This window comes from Ailuropoda melanoleuca, chromosome 5 (genome assembly GCF_002007445.2).
Source record: "Ailuropoda melanoleuca isolate Jingjing chromosome 5, ASM200744v2, whole genome shotgun sequence".
Classification (NCBI taxonomy): domain Eukaryota; kingdom Metazoa; phylum Chordata; class Mammalia; order Carnivora; family Ursidae; genus Ailuropoda; species Ailuropoda melanoleuca.
In genome coordinates, this window is record NC_048222.1 from 29,969,894 (window position 1) to 29,988,228 (window position 18,335).

Consider the following 18,335-nt stretch of genomic DNA (forward strand, 5'->3'; position numbering starts at 1 on the left):
AGGAGGCAGCTCTTGGCATGGGGCAGCGTGGTGGGGAGCGGGGGGAAGGCCAAAGAAAGTGATGCGCTAGGAAGGGAAGGAGGAAGGCGTTTTCTTCAAGGGGGCAGGGCAGACCTGCTGTAGTGTTGCCCACTTCTACACCGGCCTTTGCGCCCTAGGGCCAGTAAGCAGAGGCACACTTCTTGCTCCACGGGTCAGCTGTGTTGTGTTTCTCTTGGCCTTTGCTGAGCTCAGAGATGGAGTTCACAGTGTGTGTTAACAGGCAATCAGGTGACTGCTGGAGGCCGCAGGCATTTCTGTGGCCGGAGGAAAATAGCCACAGCTCCCCACTGCAAAGGGAAAGATGTGTTCTTCTGCTGGGGGTCAAATGTGCCGTCTTTGTCTGCCAGCTGGAAACTGGCTGGGAAGTTGTTGGGATTTTTTTGTTTTTGTTTTCATTTTTGATTGTCAGACCCAGGCTCCTTACTTGCACTTAGAGGAAAAAGCATCCAAGCTGTGGTACAAAAGGTTCTCTCTTTTTTTTTTTTTTTTGGAAAAAGAGCCGTGAGTGAGCTCATTATCACAGCAACCCAAAAGAGGAGGAGGAGAAAAAGAGAAGGTGGCCTCCTCCTTACTGTCCTGCCCTGCCCAGGTTTCCTAGAGTGGGGGGCTTGGATCTGGCTCAGGGTGACCAAAGCCAGATGGCTGGAACAGGTGGTCCGTACAGGGGGCAATGCTGGAGACATTGGATGCTTCAAGACCAGCTCGCTCTGCTATGATCCAGAGGAAGGATACGTGTCTGTATCTTCGGGGAGCAAAAGATCCTCTGATCAGAGTTACATGCCTGCCTCACTTTGACTTCTAAGAAGCTCCCATGTTCGGGTTCTCTGCTTGTCTCAGCTCTGGAAATTGTTCTCAGACCTCAGAGCTGGCAGTCAGGCAATATCAGTTATCTGTTGAATGCTTAGGATTTGCCGGGCACTGCTCTAGGCACTTCGGGAGTCATATGGAACCAAGTCGGCAAGTCTCTGCTCTCATGGAAATTAAATTCTGGCGTGAGCAGTGAAATGTGCCAGGTCTGGCCTGCTGTTGCCCCCTGTGCCCCCGTCTCTGCTGAGCTGGCGGAACTGCTGCAGGGAATGATAGTAAATGCCTCGGAAGGAAGATTCGCCGGCATTTCCAGCAGCTGAGCACAGGTGGTTTCCCACTTCCTTTCCCCGAAGCCGGGGCTGTGGTCACTGTGGTCACAGAAGGGCCTTTCTTGATCTGAGCGGCAGAGTTCTGATCCGTTGCAGGTTGGTGCTGGACCTTGGAATTATCTGGGAGAGACCTGGAGGGCCTCCCCCACCCTGGCACCCCGCCCCAGGCGCTGATGGTGAGCTGGCAATGTTTAACCTGAGCCTGACAGCCTGTCCTTTTTGTTCCTCTTTCTTCCGTTTCAGATTGAGAAAATCATGAGCTCTATTGGCGAAGGGATTGACTTTTCTCAGGAACAGCAGAAGATCTCAGGTATCGTACCAAGCAGCCATTTTCCCCGTGGAACACAGACCTTTGGCTCCTTTCTGGCTCAGGTTTTTTCCTCTGGCCCAGAAGACAGACATTTGGTGGGTGAGGGAGGTCAGCGTCAGCCCACACCACGCTCCTGCAGTTCAGAACCTCATGTATCTATATGGCTTACCAAGCTGTTATTTTAGAGTCGTGACGCTTTTTACGCATTGAAGGGGAAATTGCATTTCAGGCCCGCTTATTAGGTAGGAAGGTTTCGTTGTTTTTTTGTTTCTTTGTTGTTGTTTTTTTTTAAGTTAATGATTGTTGCTTATCCATAATTATGTCTGTAAATGGAGGCTTTCTCTGATTGGCTTAAATTGGAGTGCACCTCAGCATTGGTCTCTCCAGCTTCCCAGACAGCTCTGGGGCCAACCTGTCGTGAGAAAATGGCTCTGGTTTGCCTACTCCATGCCAGTGGCAGAGCGTTGGGTCAGATCAGCGGGGCCAGACTGTTTGCCTGCATCACCTGGAGGGGGTGGCTTTGCTGCTGCTCCTTGTCTTTTCCCGCATTCTTCGTTTACCTAGTCACTCATCATTTTTACTCCAGACCACCACTACTCTGGGCATGCTTTTCTTTTCAAAGCCCTAGGTGAGGTTGTCCTCAATTTCCTTTGTTTGAAGCAGGCACCTAGAGAGACCATATCTGAGCTGTTTTCCTTGATGATAGAATTGTGGTTGTGTTACTTTCCTCAGGTGACATTTCTAAAGGTACCTCCTCGCTAGAGCAAGTCTCACACCCCTTCCCCCAAGCATCTGCAGACCCCCTGCCACCAGAACTCCCAGGCTGAGAGCAGTTTGGTGGGGCCTGGCCTCTCCCCGTCATTGAGAAATGCCTCTCTAACTAAAGGGATGGGATTACCTGCTCACTCAGGAGGTTCCATCCAGGATTGGTCTTCTAGCCCAGCCGACACCTCTCATTCCTCTGGCCCTGGCAGGAAGTCTGATGGGTGGGGACAAGTGTGCACCTCAGGGAGAAAGGAGCTGCTGAGGCCATGGTGCTTGTGGGGAGAGCATGGGCTCTGGGGCCTCAACCCTGGGTTCAAATTCTCCTTCTGGATACATACAGGTCTTGGGCGAGTCACGTAATCTCTCTGAGCCCACAGTTCCCTGTCTACGACATTTGAGTAATAGTACCTACCTCACAGGTTTGTTGGGAATGAGTCGTAGATACAATAACTTGAGCAAAAGAGGTAAATGGTAGCTCTGCTCATCTTTTGTCCAGGAAATAATTCCTTAGTCGTGTTGAAAAACCTAGAGAAGAGGGGCATCTGCTCCCCTGGCTTGTCTCCCTCCACCATTTTTCTAGCTGGGTTCCTGGAGCCTCCTCCCTCCAGCAGCCTTGTTTCCCTGGCTCCGCCCTGTTTCCCTGGCTCCTAGTAGAGAGGGCCCAGCCTGCTTTGGTCTGTCTCTGTCAGTCTTGGATAATGCTGGGGTCTGCAGAGGTGGCTCTTGTGGCTAACAATTTGTGGCTCTGTTTCCAGGTGCAGGCTCCACGCTCAGGCAGACAATCCCACACTCTGTTGTAGTGTGCGGGCTTTTTCAGGAGTCAAGTGTGTGTTGAGAATAGACATTCAATACTGAGACAAACACCGTTGCCAGTTTTCAGAACTGTGCTTTGGAGACAGTCAGGAACGGGATCGATAGTTCAGTTGAAGCTGCTGTTTCCCTGCACCCCTCTATGTCCAAGGAGCACCTGTGCTTGAGAGTTTGGGTCAGAGCACGCCATTACCTCTCAACTGGGATAAATCAGGAGATGTGGCAGCAGCTCTGGAAAACCCATTTCTGGAAGAGCCCTTCTCCTCGGGGGTGGTGACACTGAGCTCTTTCCGTGCCCTGCAGGTCCTACCCACCAGTTCTGACCCCCACAAACCCCCAGGAGTGGTGAGAGGGGGTCCGGCTACTCCCTACATCATTGGGTCCCAGCGTGCAGTTTGTCTCAGCACCGCTGAGTTGAGCCACCCTCTGTCCGGCAGCATAGGAGAGGCCAGGGCGGGCACCCGGGAACGGCCACCTGAACAGAGGGGCGTCCACCCGTGCTGCAGAACCACCGCCGCTGTGTCTGGACTGCTGCCAGGCTAGGAAGCAGGGAGAGAGTCGACTCCCGCTCTGCCCGTGAACTCTGTCTCCTACCCAGTGGATCAGGAGGGGGCTTTCCCCAGGACCTCAGGGAGCACCAGCTTTCAGCTCAGACCAGAGCAGAATTCTTGTTTATTTTGAATAGTCAGTTGCAGGGTCCAGGTGGTCCTTAGGTTTCTGGATCTGGGAGAAGAGGCTTGGGCTCCGGGGTTGCCAGCCTGGGAGGAGGAGGAGCAGGCCGTCCAGCAGGCAGCCATTCGCTAAGCACGGGATTGCTCGGTGTGACTGGCCTCACAGAGGATCGTGCGCTGAAGGGCGAGACTGTGCGTGGAACTAGAGTCTTACTCTTGTCTTGGGCCTTGGGAACCTGAGCTTCCAGCACTGGAGCTAGTTACCCGAATCCCCAGCAGACAGGTTTCACAACTCATTCCACTCAGGAGTCCCAGGAGGGGAAGACTTCCCACTGGCCTGGGCCCCTCTCGCTGCTTTCAACAAAGGCCTATGTGTCAAGTGGCAGAAGAGATCGCTTGCTTTTGCAAAAGCCAGCCATTTGAGCTGTTGAGTAGCTGTTCACTGCAGGCTCCTTCCAGGGCCTGATCTCCCTGCACACACAGCCCCCTTCTTCACCAGGGCCATCTACAGCCTGTTGAGCTGAAGACGTCCCCCAGCATGTTTAGAGGGTGACATGTGGTCCCTGGGTCTTTGTTTCTACATGTTACCTTTTCTGTCTTCACAGCTGTACTTGGGGTTCGGGCCTTTTCCTTGGTGCCTCCCCTCCCATGCCCTCCTCTGGATGGTGAGGAGCCTGCTCTGGGCCTGGTGCTTCTCCCCTGGGCTCCGACGGGCCCCGAGAGAAGTCTCTTTCCAAGCTGTTGAGTATGCTCGCTCACCTGAGGAATATTAGGTGTAACGTCTTTATTTCGTCGCCTGTTTTTGTGATGCCCATGGCTTATCCTCTTGGCAGGGAGGCACAATCTTTCTTACATGGTGGGCATGGGGGTCACTTCACCTGTAGGCTGTGCCCTGGGCCGTGTCATTCCTCTGTCCCCTTCTCTGGCTGTCCTAGAAACTATTGGCCCAAACTGTAGGAATGTGCCTTCTCTGTCCCCGATAAGCTGTTTCCAGCCCTTGAGCTGCAGGTAGAGTCTCCCCATCTCCGCCTTTCATACGCATGTGTGTCGGCTGACACGAGGTGCCAGGGGGCCTGTCATTTTGTTCTGGTGCTTGTGCTGCTGTGTCCTTCTCCCTTGGCGGCGGCAGCAGCAGCAGCAGCAGCAGCTTCTGCTCCGATGTCCGATCCCTGATGTATTTTCCTGAGCGTGGAAGGGAGGAGGGTGGGGAGGGGAGAGGGGGAGGGCCAGACATGATGAGAGCGAGTGAGGGCTGTGGGGCCGGCAGCAGGCAGCGTGGAGCCCAGGAGCCTCCAGACAAAGCACTCTGCTGCGGTTCTGCGAGCGCACACATCCACCGGGAGCAGGCAGGACCACAGCTGCCCGGCTGGGGGATTACAAGCAGGAATGAATCAGCAGTCGGGGACACTTGACTTCGTGGGCACACAAGAGCCCGCCGCCTAGGCTCCCTGGAGCAGACAGCCCCACTCAAGGGCAGGGACCCAGCGTCTCGGAGTGCTGCTGCAGCGTGCATCAGGAGGCTGCCGGGTCCCTGACCACCAGCTCTTCTGCAGAGGACAGAAGAGGGAGAGCCCAGGACAGTGGGTCACCAGGGGCTCCTAGATAACCCAGCCAGGTGGCCTTGGCCTTCCTTGAAGGGCAGAAAGTGCCGGGAACAACAGAATGACTTTCACCGTGTCAAGAGTTCTCTGGAGGTGATGTTCTCGTAGTTGGTTCTTCTTTTTCCTCCCTTCCTCCTTTTTTCCTTCTTTTATCTGTTCTTGCCCAAAGAAAACCAGAGAAGTAGGTGGGGGCTAGGTGCTCAGCTCAGGTCTGCAGGGAGGGCTGAACTCTGTTCCTCCCCACCCCACCCCACGCCCCTGTCCGGCGTGAGGAGCAGAGCAGATACATGTCGGCCCTTCCCCACTTGCCCTCCGAGAAGAACGTCAAGATCCGGAGACCCTGGGAAGACAGTTGCTGTCTTTATCACTCAGCCAAAGAGAGAACAGCGCGGAACGTGAATAGACTTAAGCCGCCACAGCTCAGCTGACAGAGGACCGCTTCCTTTTCCCCTTTCTTTCATCGGGCTGGGTTTTGTCTTCTTTAGCCAAGAACCGGATCTGCCTGCCTGCTTTCCACCTGAGCAGGCAGGCGAGTCACAGGAACAGCCACTATCAGAAGAGGAAAATGAATGCCCAGCCCCGGCAAGAGAGCCCGGCCCCGGAAGGCAGCCCTTCAGACAGCGCCCTGGCACGGGAGACGCCCCGCTCACCAGCAGCCGGAGTCTAGCTGTGGACTGGGCTCCTGGCCCTGCCGGCCGCGCAGCCCGAAGGAGTGCGATGTCACCGTCACAGCCGAGCCACACCTGAGCCCGATCCCCGGGCCAGGGCCGCGCGTCACACTCTCGGCCCCTCTGCCTTGAGCCTCTGAGCACAAAGGGCCGGTGGCCATGGTTTGCTTATTCCGGGACTGCTGGGGGAAAACAAGTAAAAGTCTCTTTTCTGCCCCTGCCGGGTTCTGTGCTGCTTGCGTTGCATGCGCTGGGCCCCCCCGTGAACAGCCGCCGCTGCTTCCCTCCCGGAGCCCTCGCTGTGTGCCTGTTCCCCTCAGCTGCATGAAGAGGCGTGCTCTCTCCTGACCAGTGTGTGCTGCAAGGTCACAGGACTTGCCCCTCGCCCACGGCCCCACGGGGGCTCCAGAAGTTGCATGGATGAGAGGAGCCCCCCAGACCCTCTAGTGCCCGTGGGAACAGACGTCCTGAAATACCTCAGTGGGAACGCTGACGAGGAGTTCCCCCCGACCTGTGGGCGGCGACCGTGCATGTGCCACTGCGGCCCTGGAGCAGCTCAGACTGAGGGGGTGGGTGTGTGTGCAGCCCGGGCCGTCCTGCCCTTGGCCTGCACCCGGAAGAGGAGCTGCGGGTCCTCTGCTCTCTGGTCTCTTGTACATAGTCTGGCTGCTTTATGGTAATGACTATGATGTGGCAGTGCCATCTGTCTTCCTCTGAGTGCCGCTGCTACCGCCTTAATGGTTTTTCCCTTTTCAAGCGTCTGCCGATTCCTCTCTCGTCAGGTTCGCGGACGCTGGAGCAGAGCGTCGGGGAGTGGCTGGAGGCGGTGGGGCTGCAGCAGTATGAGAGCAAGTTGCTTCTGAATGGCTTTGACGATGTCCGCTTCCTGGTAAGTGCCCGGAGGCCTCCTCAGGGGTGGGGTGCAGCCCCACGGAACCAGGCTTCTCTGATGTCCCGTGGCCCCTGTTGGAGTGTGAAACAGTACGTAGACCTGTATCCCAGTGAAACGCTGAATGAAGTGACTTCGACATCCAGTAAATCAGCTGATTGTCGTGTGCCTTCTTTCGAAACTTTGTTCCCTTCATCTCTGTTCCCCGAAAGAGTTCTGTCAGGAGAGCTCTTTGCAAGTCAGCGTCCTGAGAGGTCGGGTCCCTGACTGCAGACCTTTGCCCCTCGCTGGCCCCCCTCGCAGGCTTCAGACCATGTGTTGTGCGCTGTGGCCTCAAGGCCGTCTTGTTGCGGGTCAGACGCTGGGAGTTTTGGTGAACGGGACACCCAGGTTCCCTGTGGTGACTCCCTGTCCCATCTCTGTTGGATACCAGAAGTTTGCTTTATTCCCCAGAATGCTGCTGTCAAGTGGGTAGTCACTGAAGCAAGGAGCCTTGTCTAGCAAAAAGGCCTCTGTTCCCTGCCCAGCCCAGGCCAAGCATCGGGTGTGGGGAATGTGGCCCTGCAGCCTCAGGGAATCCTAACCTCAGGAATGGCCCAGAGGAGAGGCTGAATTGGTGCTTTGAAGGATCCATTGTTTTTCTGAGATATCATTTTGTACTGTCTTCTTACACAACGCAAGGGGTGAAAGAAAAAGAAAAATCTAGGTGTTTTTCCTCAGGCTGCCTGTGGAGTCCAGGCCTGGCTGGGACACTGGCTTAGGAGCCAGTGCTCCTTTCTGTCAGTCCAGAAAGTAGCTCAGGCGGGTGCCCATGAGCACCCCTCTCCTGGAAGCCCTCCAGGAGGCGGGAAAATAAAGGCGTCGGGATCAGTCAGCCCGAAGCTCCTGGCTCCAGTGTGGGTCCCCCTGTGGGTTTCCCACTGATGGGCTCACATTGGTGCTTCCCGAATAGCAGCTTGCCCAGGGTGCAAGCCTGGAGCTGCTGGGAGGAACCCGCACCAGGACAGGCTCGCCTCACCTGCGCCATCTCCCTCTCCAGGACAGACAGTAAAGTCTGTAGCAAACCACCCTTCCAAAACCAGCTTAGGGCCAATTATTTTTCAGCTTTTGAAAATCTTAGGTTTTTAAATAGTATTTTTTTTTAAAGTTAAACTTGGTATATGTATGGTTCTTAAAAACCTAATCCCTGACTCCCCACGGTCCTGGGGGAAGGCCAACAAACCCAGGATAGAGGTGGTGGTTCAGCCAGTGAGCTGGGGCAGTTGGCCCCTGGTGCTGAGTGCTGAGGGACTCTCCCTCTCCCAGCACACCCCCTTCACCAGACCAGCTGTCAGACAGGCGGGGGTATTGGGGGGGGCTGTGGACTTCACAGTGTCCCCGTCCCTGTGCTTCAGTATTTTAGAGGCTAAGCTCTTGATTTCTCTGACTTCTCACCCCTCCTTCTGCTAATTATGGAAATGGTAAGGTTCCCAAAACCTGAACATCAAGACTCCTTTAAAACTGCTTCCCTGCCCCTCCCCGTGCTCATGCCCAGAAAGTAGCTAGGCGGGCTTCTTGGTAAATCTGGGCCTGAGCCAAATGTCCACACAGGATGCAGGGCCTCTATTAGAATGTGTCTCTTTCTTTTGGGGAAGGATACTCATTGAGGGAGGCCGGCAGCTCAGTCTTTCCAGGACCCTTCTAGGCCCCTCCTGTTGCCCTGGGTACAAGCTGTTCCTCATCACCGCTTTGTCATTTCCGTCGGGGCGCTGGCAGGCGGGGTCTGTACAGGAAGGAATGCTGATTACACCTCAGTTGAGCATGTTACTTCTGATACCTAGAGTGGCCTGAGTAGCCATGCAAAGCATCCTGGGTAATTGCATGTAAATAGCCAGATGGACTGTAAGGCTAATTGTTTTAGCAACCAGAAAAAAGGAAAAAACACGTAAGAAGGGGGGCATTTTTATTTAGAAACATTCTCTCAGTGCATATGGTCTAATTTCTGTCGTGTTAGCTATGGTATATGTCCATGTGGTTGGGTTTTCAGTAGGTTGCAAATGTTTTTCTTGGTTCTGAAATGCCCGGGAGACTCTTCTACAAGACGTGCAAGTAGCTGCCAGGGAGCCAGGCTCTAGTTGTAGTAAGAACATACGGACACGAAGAGTGTTTCACAGACAAGGCGCTGCCGTAGCCTCCCCTGTGACAGGGTCCTACAGCTCCCTGTCAGGGTGGGAAGGACTTGACCATCGTGTGGTCTGTCAGCTGTGCCTGAAGCCCTTCCAGATCATCTTGGCCCTGATGCTTCCCAGTGACGGGGGACTCACCACCTTACACAGTAGTAGCCGCTCATTGTTTGCGAGTCAAAATCTGTTTCCTTGTGGTTTCTATCCCTTGGGGCCAGGTTGACCTTTTGGGCCACAGAGAACACACTTACGCCCCTGAGAAAATTGAAGACTTCCTGTCATGCCCTCCTGGGTCTTGTCTAGGTCCAACATCCTCATACTCTGGGCTGTTGCTCCTGTGATGGGATGACTAAGCTGGACCAGCATTGCTCCTTGAACTTTATTCACACTCTCTTTTTTTTTTTAAGGTTTTATGTATTTATTTGAGAGAGCGAGCGAGTGAGAGAAAGCGTGGGGTGGGGGAGGGAGAGGGAGGAACAGACTCCTCCGCCGATCAGGGAGCCCTCGATGTGGAACTCAATCCCAGGACCCCGGAATCACGACCCGAGCTGAAGGCAGACACCTAACCAACTGAGCCACCCAGGCACCCCCACACTCTCTTGACTGTTGGCAGAAAGCACCTTTGATTTGGAGGAGTCAGAGCCAGGGCAGTGGGGGCTGCTGGGTGTTCCCTAGGCTGATCCGGCCGACACCAGGCCCTGGGAGACAGGGCCCAGGAGTCTGGCTCTGCCTCTGCCGGCCAGCCCACCACACTGGCTCACACATCACAGCCGGTTCCGTTTTTCACCCCGAGTCTTGTCCACGGGAAATGGGGTTTCTTAGGAGAAGGGAGGAGATGCATTTGATCAACACCGCGGGAAGGTCATTGGCGGTCAGTGAGTTGGTAGCTCCCTGTGTCCTGGTGCAGGTCTCCGTGTCTGGGGACTGAGACTGACCTCCCTTCATGGGCTGGCAGTTGAGTCAGTGATGGTGCTCCACGTGCTGCAGTGTTTGGTGGGTGTTTAAAAAATGTTTTTGAAGAATGTCTGATGTAGAGAAATGCTCACCTTGGAGTGTTGAGTGGACGCAAAAATCTATATGCGACGTGATCTTAGTTTTCAAAAAAGAAAACCTCTGCACAAGAGGTGCAAGGGGATCAGTGAAAATGTTTCTGGTGGTTATCTGAGGAGGACTGTAGGTGGCTTATTGTCTTTTTTGGAATGTAATAGGTTTTCTGCATTTCCTGCAAATAATACGTGTGTCTGAAGGAGCTTGATGGTCCAGCTGGGAAAACAGGCACATAAAGCAATAAAAACAACAGAGCAGCCAAGTGTTAAGTGCTGTGGTGAGGCGTGTAGGTGCTGCAGGAGCACAGGGGAGGAGAACCCACCTTCCCGAGTGTGGAGCGTCCTGGGCGCGGAGCTGGCTCGTGGCCCTGGGTGTATTGTTGGTCGAGTCTCAGATGGGGCTGTGAGACCCAGAGGGCGGAGGCACTGCCAGTAAGTGGCAGGGTCTGTGCAACTTTGAACTTCTGGGTTGCACTTGGGTTTGCCGGGGCTCTGGGATTTGGAGAGCCCACACACAGAGGAGGGGCGAGTGTGGGGCCTGAGCAGTATGCAGGGAGTAGAGAGGTCAGTATAGTGAGGGGCAGGGCCTTGACCAGGCAGGAGAGGTGGGCTGGGCTTGACTGTGAGCAGCCTTGACGGCCACGTTATGGAGGGCCCTCTGGTTGTGGTCCTTATCAGGCAGAGAGCCCCTTTAGTCGGGGTGCACCTTAGATGACAGGGCACGTGGAAAGCAGGCACATGGTGGGGGCTATGCTGGGCAGACAGACAAGTGGATTAGGGAAATGAGTCTGGCAGCCAGCTCAAGATAGGTTAGAAGCACGCTGAGCCACGAGCCTGTCGCCCCTTACAGCCAGCATTGTCACGGAAGCCTCTTGCTCCTCCTGTCAATTTATTTCTCCACAGGCTTCTGCCACGTGCAGATAGGCTCCTACTGTTTTCCTGTCTGTTTCTGAGACCATGCCAGCTTGTTCCCGTGTGTTGGGGAGGGATGACAGGTGAAGAGGAGCGAGCCCCAAGAGAGCTGAAAGGCACAGGCTCGGGGAGGAGGTCATTCTTTATTGGCCTCTGTGAAGTTTCCAGCCAGGTCCCCAGACCCCGGAGCTTCTCTCCCTGCTCTGTCTCAGGATTAGCTTCTCACTCTTCAGCCTGGGAAGCGGCATTCTGTGCACAGGGAGGCCATGCCCTTGGGTTCCTACCCTGACTTCCTGTGCTCCCTCCCTTTGCCTTCTTCCCTCTCAGGATTCAAGGGCCTCTTTTGGCCTGGGCCTGCTGCAGCACTGCTGTCTAGATGCCTCCTCCCTGCCTTGACTTCTTCTCCAGCTGCCCTAGCCCCCTTTTCTCCCCACAGAGCGCACTAACTGCTGGCTGCTCTGTCAGAATTTTCTGTGCCCCAGTGCAAAGCAGGGCCTGATAGGGAGAGTTTCCTCAACTAGGGACATCAGAGGGTCCATGGAGCTGGGAGCTGGGCTTTGAAAGGAATACATTCAGACAGCGTGGATCCTGCTTCCTGGGCCGACTCATTTCTCTGGTCACCTTACTCCTCTCGGGGTCCCAAGGGTGGATGCACCACCAGATGCTTCCTCGTCTCTGCTGCGCCCTTTCACCTTGAGACAAGGCAGGCTCACTCTGGGCCTCTTTCCAGGCCATGAGCTCTCTTGCTCTCCCTCTTCCTTTCTGTCTGCCAGACCCTGTGGAGTTCTTCAGGGTCAGTGTGATAGCAGCTGGAGTCCCACTGTGGTTTCCGCTGGTACTGCTCTGGCCTTCTCCAGTCCCCTTGACAGTGAAAGAAACAGGCACCTATCTTCATGTCCGTGAAACTAACTGAGCGCACTCTAAGGCGGACTGTTCTGTGGCTTCTGATTATGAGCAGTAACGGGTTCTGTGCCGGAGACTCAAATGTCTGCATGTTCACGTAGTCCAGCGCCCACCAGTGCACATGTGCAGAGTGAAGCCCACAGGGCGGGCGTCTCTGTCAGAGGCACAGACCTCCTCATACAGCAAGTGTCAGTTAAAATTCAGGTGTTAACAGGCATCACTGGAGCCCATCAGTGGACTCCTGGGGTCCATGGACTCCACAGTGAGGACTCTTGGATTAAGTCATTTGCCCAAGGTTGCTCCTCAAGCGAGCTTTGACTAGAAGCAGGTCTCCTGGGCCCAGAGTCATGCTCCTACCTCCCACTCTCGTCTCCACACCCCCTTTTCCAGGAACGTGCTATGTCTGGGCCTCGTACTCAGTGCGTCGCCTCGGAGAAGGGCCCTGGCATGCTGTCTGGCATCTTTGCAGGTGCCAGTCTGGGTCAGGCAGACGTTCCATCTACCCACTGCGTGTTGGGGCCACTCTACATAAGGCTGAAAAAAGAAGCCAGTGGGAATCAGATCCCAGTAAGCTCTTGGCACTGGCTGGGGGCCCCACTGAAGCCTTCTGGCTGTGCAGCTCCCGTGACCACCACAGGATTCTCAGTGCAGGTCAGCAGCCTGCTGAGGCCACAGTTAAGTCAATTGGCGGAAGAAAGGCTCAAGGGCAAAGTTGAGGCTCTACTTACTTGCAGAGACAACCATACTGGGAGTCAGGAGATGTGGGTTCTCCTCCATCCCCACCCCCGTAAGATTTGGTGCCCCCCAGTTTATCCCCTGTCCCATGGCATTTCATTGGACCGCTTACTTTACGGGAGACACACCGTTCCCTGTTGTGACACATAACAGCCACTGAGACCGGCCGTGATGACACGAATGTAAGGTGGCAAGGTGGCATGTTCCCCGCAGTGGAGGGCAGGCGGTGGCCGTTCTCTGCCGGACGCACATTGGCTCTGTCCTCAGGTCCATAGTGTCAAGCTTGCTTTGGGTGGTCTTGGAATTGAACCCTTTGAGTCCAGACTGCCTTGGGCCTAGCTAACTTCCACTGCTGATTTTGGGGGTGAATACAGCACCTTGGCCTCAGATAAGGCCTTGGAAAGGCAGATGTTCAGGAATGATAGGCAGCAGATGGAGGGAAGGATGCTGGGCTTGGTACAGAGAGAATGCCAAGAACCTGATTGGGAGAGTGAGGGTCACAAAGGGGTGTTGTTTCCGTGAAACTGGGAGGCGAGTGCCGACGCTGGTGCTGTTGCACCCATCCTTGGGAGCCCTTCTGAGAGTGACAGGTGGAGAGGGCCTCTGGCTTCAGAAACAGAGCTGGTGACATTTGTGCTTCTCCTCCTCTGTGGAACTGGTTGGATTGGTCACAAGCTAGTTCTGTCTCTCCGGGTGAGGACAGGTCTATGCTGCAGTGGGGTAGGGGGTGCGGGGCAGGACTGAGTCACTCTTGTGGCTCAGGGGCCCGAGCTGGGGGAACGTGTCAGTTCGGGGAGTTCTGTGACACGGCTCCAGGGTAGGCACCGTTGGCTGGGCCAGACAGCGGCGAACAAGAAGACTCCTCGAGCACCTGGTTCCTGCTCAGCGCCACCGGGATAGTCCTTATTTAACCTGTGAAGCGGGGGTGGGGGCTTATTCCTATTTACAAGTTTCTAACTTTGTAAGAACCTTGAACAGCAAAATCGGAATTTGAACTCAGTTCTCATTTGAACAGGTTCTTATTCCTTTCCACGGCAGCTGCCTTGCGTGTGGTAGCTGGCACACAGAAAGCCCTCAGCCCCCCAGGTGAGTGAACGCATGCACACTTCAAGGAGCATGGCTTCTGTTTTCCATCATTATTCACATGTGGGGCCACAGTGGTGAGCCACAGAGCCCTGCCCCTTGTATTCACTCTGCCCACCGCCCAAAGGTCCTTCCTGCACCTCCTGGGCGGGCCCCTCACGCCCCAGACTGCCTGGGTCTTCTCGCCGCTCACCCTCTCCTGGCCCACCTGCGAGGATCCACAGGTGGTTAGCACAACCCCAGCCTCAGAAGGGTGCTCCTGGCTCAGACCAGGGCCCTGTTCTGTGTGAGGCCACCTGCGCCCCAGGCGACCGGGCCTGGGGTGGCCCATCGCTGGGGGCGGGTACGTGCCCTAGGAACTGCAAAAGCCTGCTTGCAGTGGAGGAAGCCACAGTGTCCGCTGGTGGATTAAGTCCTGGGGTGCCCGTGGACCCAAGTGAGGGCAGTCACTACAGCTAGTCATAAGAGACGGCTAAATGTCACAGGCAAAGGTGTGCGTGCAATACGGGAGAACACGGGGAAAAAAACAGTTAAGAGAACAATGTATATACTATGATCCCAACTTTGCTTAAAGTTTTTAAAATAAAAGCTTAGAAAAACACATCAAACTGATAGAACTGATTCCAGTCCTACCCTTTAAGAAATACTCTCTTAGAAAAAATACCAGATTGGTACCCCCTTTTTTTTTCCCGTGAGGTGATGGATCTGTAGATGGCTTTCACATTTTGCTTTGTGCTTTATTTTTAAAATGTACTTCAATAAACTTGTATAATTTTTCTACTCAGAAAAAAAAAAATGTTTCTAATGTGGGGGAAGATAGAGGCAGGGCCCCATGGAAACCAACAATATTCCCGAAGCAGAGACTGCCTAGTAAATATCCTGTGAGCCAGCGGGGGCCCAGGCGGGCTGAGTCAGGGCCTCCACAGACACAGATCCGGCGGAGGGTGGGGGCTGGACTTGCCCCGGAGTCTGGCGAGAGGTGGATATGTGTGCCGGCCTCACTGAGCCCATCATTGTTACTGAGCTGTGGTGTGGCAGCTCCTCTCCCAGGAGGCAGGCCCCCCAGATCTGTGCAGGGAGGTGCGTGAGAGTGTCGTGTGTCCCACTGGGTGCCCTCAGGCTGCCCCTTCCCTCATCGCCTGCCACCCAGGCTCCCGCCCCTGCCTTGCCAGTGCAGGGCCTCCTCCGGAGCAGCCCTCCCGGCAGAGACAGGTTGGAGAGGAGAGGGACCTGAGGTGCCAGGCTTTCCCCAGAGGCAAAATCTGGCCAGGATGCAGCTCTGTCTCATGCTTCCTCCCCCGAGAGAGGTTTGAGTCTTTGCTTTTTTATGTCTGATGGCGGGAGAAATGACCAAGTGAAGGAGGTGAGAGAGGCCACGGTGAATATGGAAATGAGGCGGGAGGGGTGGGACCAGCGGGAGTCTGGAAGCCACTTGGTGGGTGATGACAAACCTCGGGAGGCAAGTCCAGTCCAGTGTTGCTCTGCCAGGGGACACTCTTCCATCAGACAGTATCCGCCTTTGAGTGGGGGCCAGATCCAAATGTTGGAGGGGCTGACATTTGGTCACTGATGGGCCGGAGGTGGAGTGCCCAGGTGCGTTGTCTACAAGCCTGCATTTTCTCATTCTCGATTATTGCACGCACACCTTTGCCTGTGACATTTAGCCATCTCTTATGACTAGCTGTAGTGACTGCCCTCACTTGGGTCCACGGGCACCCCAGGACTTAATCCACCAGCGGACACTGTGGCTTCCTCCACTGCAAGCAGGCTTTTGCAGTTCCTAGGGCACGTACCCGCCCCCAGCGATGGGCCACCCCAGGCCCGGTCGCCTGGGGCGCAGGTGGCCCTCACACAGAACAGGGCCCTGGTCTGAGCCAGGAGCACCCTTCTGAGGCTGGGGTTGTGCTAACCACCTGTGGATCCTCGCAGGTGGGCCAGGAGAGGTGGGGGGGCGAGCAGACCCAAGCAGTCTGGGGCGCGAGGGGCCCGCCCAGGAGGTGCAGGAAGGACCTTTGGGCGGGGGGCAGAGTGAATAGGAGGGGCAGGGCTCTGGCTCACCGCAACTACAGCAGTCAGGGCTCCCCCCCAGGCAGCCTGTGGGCCCTGCCCTGCTCGGGATTGCTCCCACGAGGCCTGAGTTTGAGCGTGGTGGCGGGTTTGCAGTGCTTGCCCGAACTGCTGGGTCCCGGAATCCCAGCTGACAGGAGGAGCAGGAGAGGTCAGCCGACCTCACAGTCTGCCATGGATTCAGGGCCCTAGCAGAAGAGTGCCGAGAGCTGGTGCCAGGCCTCTGCCCCGCACCTCCATGATGAGGGGCTTGTCTTCTTCGAGGAGGGGCTGAAACATCCCTTGGCCTTGCTCTCAGTGATAGGCCCGGCCTAGAGCCCTGGCCGCTCACCTGGCAGGGCGTGCTGGTGGCCGACCCCTTTCTTGCCCCGAGTGCTTCCCTGTGCACAGGAGGCGGGCGGAGCGCCGTGCCGCACTTGCTTGACGGGCAGGGGCAGGGTGCTGTAGATCCTTGACCCTCAGGTCAAGTCAGCTTCCCAAACCCCGCTCTGGGTCACCTGACCATAGCTCGCCTCGCACCTCCCCGTGCTCGGACCCTTTGCCGAGGGACTGCTGAGCCCTGTGTGCCTGGAAACAAGTCGGGACTGTAGGGTGAAGTTGAAATGACTGTCCCCTCTCCACTTTGGTTCCTCTCTGGGCTGGGGAAGAGGCAGCTCTGTGAACTGAATGTGGCAGACCTCAGGCAGGCTAGTCCTTTGCTGAACCTGCGCTTCTTTGTGACTAAACTGGACAGCTTCCCCTGCCCTGAGCAGGACCAGCTAACTCCTGGCACAGCCCCTGAGCCCAGGCCCACCTCCCCACTCCACCACCCGGAACTTCCCCCTGTTCCCAAGGAGGGTGGCTTCTGTCACGTGCTGTTCCCTCAACTGGGGAGCTCTTGACCCACTTCTCTGCCCTCTTCCCACCTCCGTGAAACTCCCCGTGGACCCCGCCACCACCCACCCCCAAGCCCCACAAGTCTCGGGCTCCCCTTCCCCACCCCAGCATGTCCCCACCTCTCCCCAGACCTCGTCCTTGTCCCTCACAGAGGACTCCAAAAGACCACAATTGTGAAGTCAGCAGCATTGGTTTTTGCTCTTTAGACTCTTCTTTTTATATCCCCAGGGTCCCCTCCAACCATAAGTTTCCCTGGTCACTCTACAGTTTCGTATTGCACGTGGACAACATTCCGGGCGTTGCTCTAGATGGCAGGCGGCAAAGCTGTGAGTGAGACAGGCAGGGGAGAGGCTCGGGCCTAGAACAGCCAAGGGTCCCTCAGCAGGCAGCTCAGCCTGTTTTCCCTTTGGCTGAGAAGGGTCCACACCAATGTGCCACATTCCTAAATGTTCCCTTCTTAGGCCTTTTCCACTATTTGTTGAATGAAGACATGCCCAGCAGTTAAAGAAATTTCCAGCAAAATATTAACAAGTGAGATACCTTTCAATATGTAAAAGGGTCTTTCCTTCTGCTAAAATCGTATGGTCAGGAAGACTGAAGATCATCAGAGCCCTGGAGGGCCAGAGAAGGCTAGGGAGAAAGGGCTGTGGGTCCTGCAAGAGCCCTTCCCTCCGCCTCTGCCAGGACTCTCCCCTGGACTCATAGAGGCAGTTCCTGCTGTCCGTGGTCCTTCCCTTCCTGTGGCCCCTGGCTGCAGGCCTCTTTCTTCCCCTCTGTCTGCGTATCCACTGAGCTAGGCCCAGGCTCTGGCCTTTGGAAACCCCACTAGGCACCGACAAGCCACTGTTCGAGGTACCAGTGGGCGCCCAATGACAGATACTTGCAGGAAGGAGAAACCATTCAAATGGAAAGTAGAATTAATTACTGCTGCCACGCAGGCACGGCTTCTCCTTTATGCCTTCCCACGGAGGGACACCCAGGAATGATGGTGTGTGATTGTGTAAGTCAGTCCACTGAGCAGGTTTGTGCTGTCCTGCACTGAGCTCTGACAGGACGACCTCTGCCTGAGTCAGCATGCTCCAGGCCCCTAGATGCCAAGGGCACTGGGCCCAGTGCTTGGGCTGTGTATGCAGAGGCCTGGGCCACGTTCTGACCCTGCTTCTCCCTCACTATGAGGCCTTGGCAAGCCCTGCCCTTACCCACCTCCAGGGGTCCACGAGGTGCTAAGAGTTGGGATTCTGTACCGTGAAGCCTGGGTCCTAGCATCCAATGTGAGGAACAGGTGGTTGTGAGCACGGAGTGACAGGACGCCTGGAACGGGGAGGCCCTGGTACTCTGTCCCACCTCTGTCCTCCTGTCTTCCCTTCCTCAGGAACTGAACCCAGCCAGGCTGAGTGTCGACTAGTTATGTGTTTCAAATTTCTCTGACTTAGAAACTTTTTTTTTAAATGTAAGAAAAGTTCTATTCACTGAAATGCTTAGGCCAGTGAGCTGTTCTACTTTCTTATCTCCCTAATTAGGAACGCAGCACAGGCACCTGTGGCGCAGTCGTTAGGCGTCTGCCTTCGACTCAGGGCGTGATCCCGGCGTTCTGGGATCGAGCCCCACATCAGACTTCTCCACTAGGAGCCTGCTTCTTCCTCTCCCACTCCCCCTGCT

At 55.6% G+C, this 18,335-nt stretch overlaps 1 protein-coding gene across 7 annotated transcripts in view; it reads left to right on the top strand.

The window, feature by feature from the left end:
- Positions 1-18,335, top strand: part of ANKS1A (ankyrin repeat and sterile alpha motif domain containing 1A) — a 176,425-nt gene that overhangs the window by 141,548 nt on the left and 16,542 nt on the right. For all 7 annotated transcript variants that reach the window (XM_034660577.1, XM_034660576.1, XM_034660579.1 and 4 more), the window contains 2 exons: positions 1,422-1,488; positions 6,786-6,892. In XM_034660577.1, coding sequence (XP_034516468.1) covers positions 1,422-1,488; positions 6,786-6,892 — 174 coding nt within the window. The remainder of the gene's footprint in view (positions 1-1,421; positions 1,489-6,785; positions 6,893-18,335) is intronic.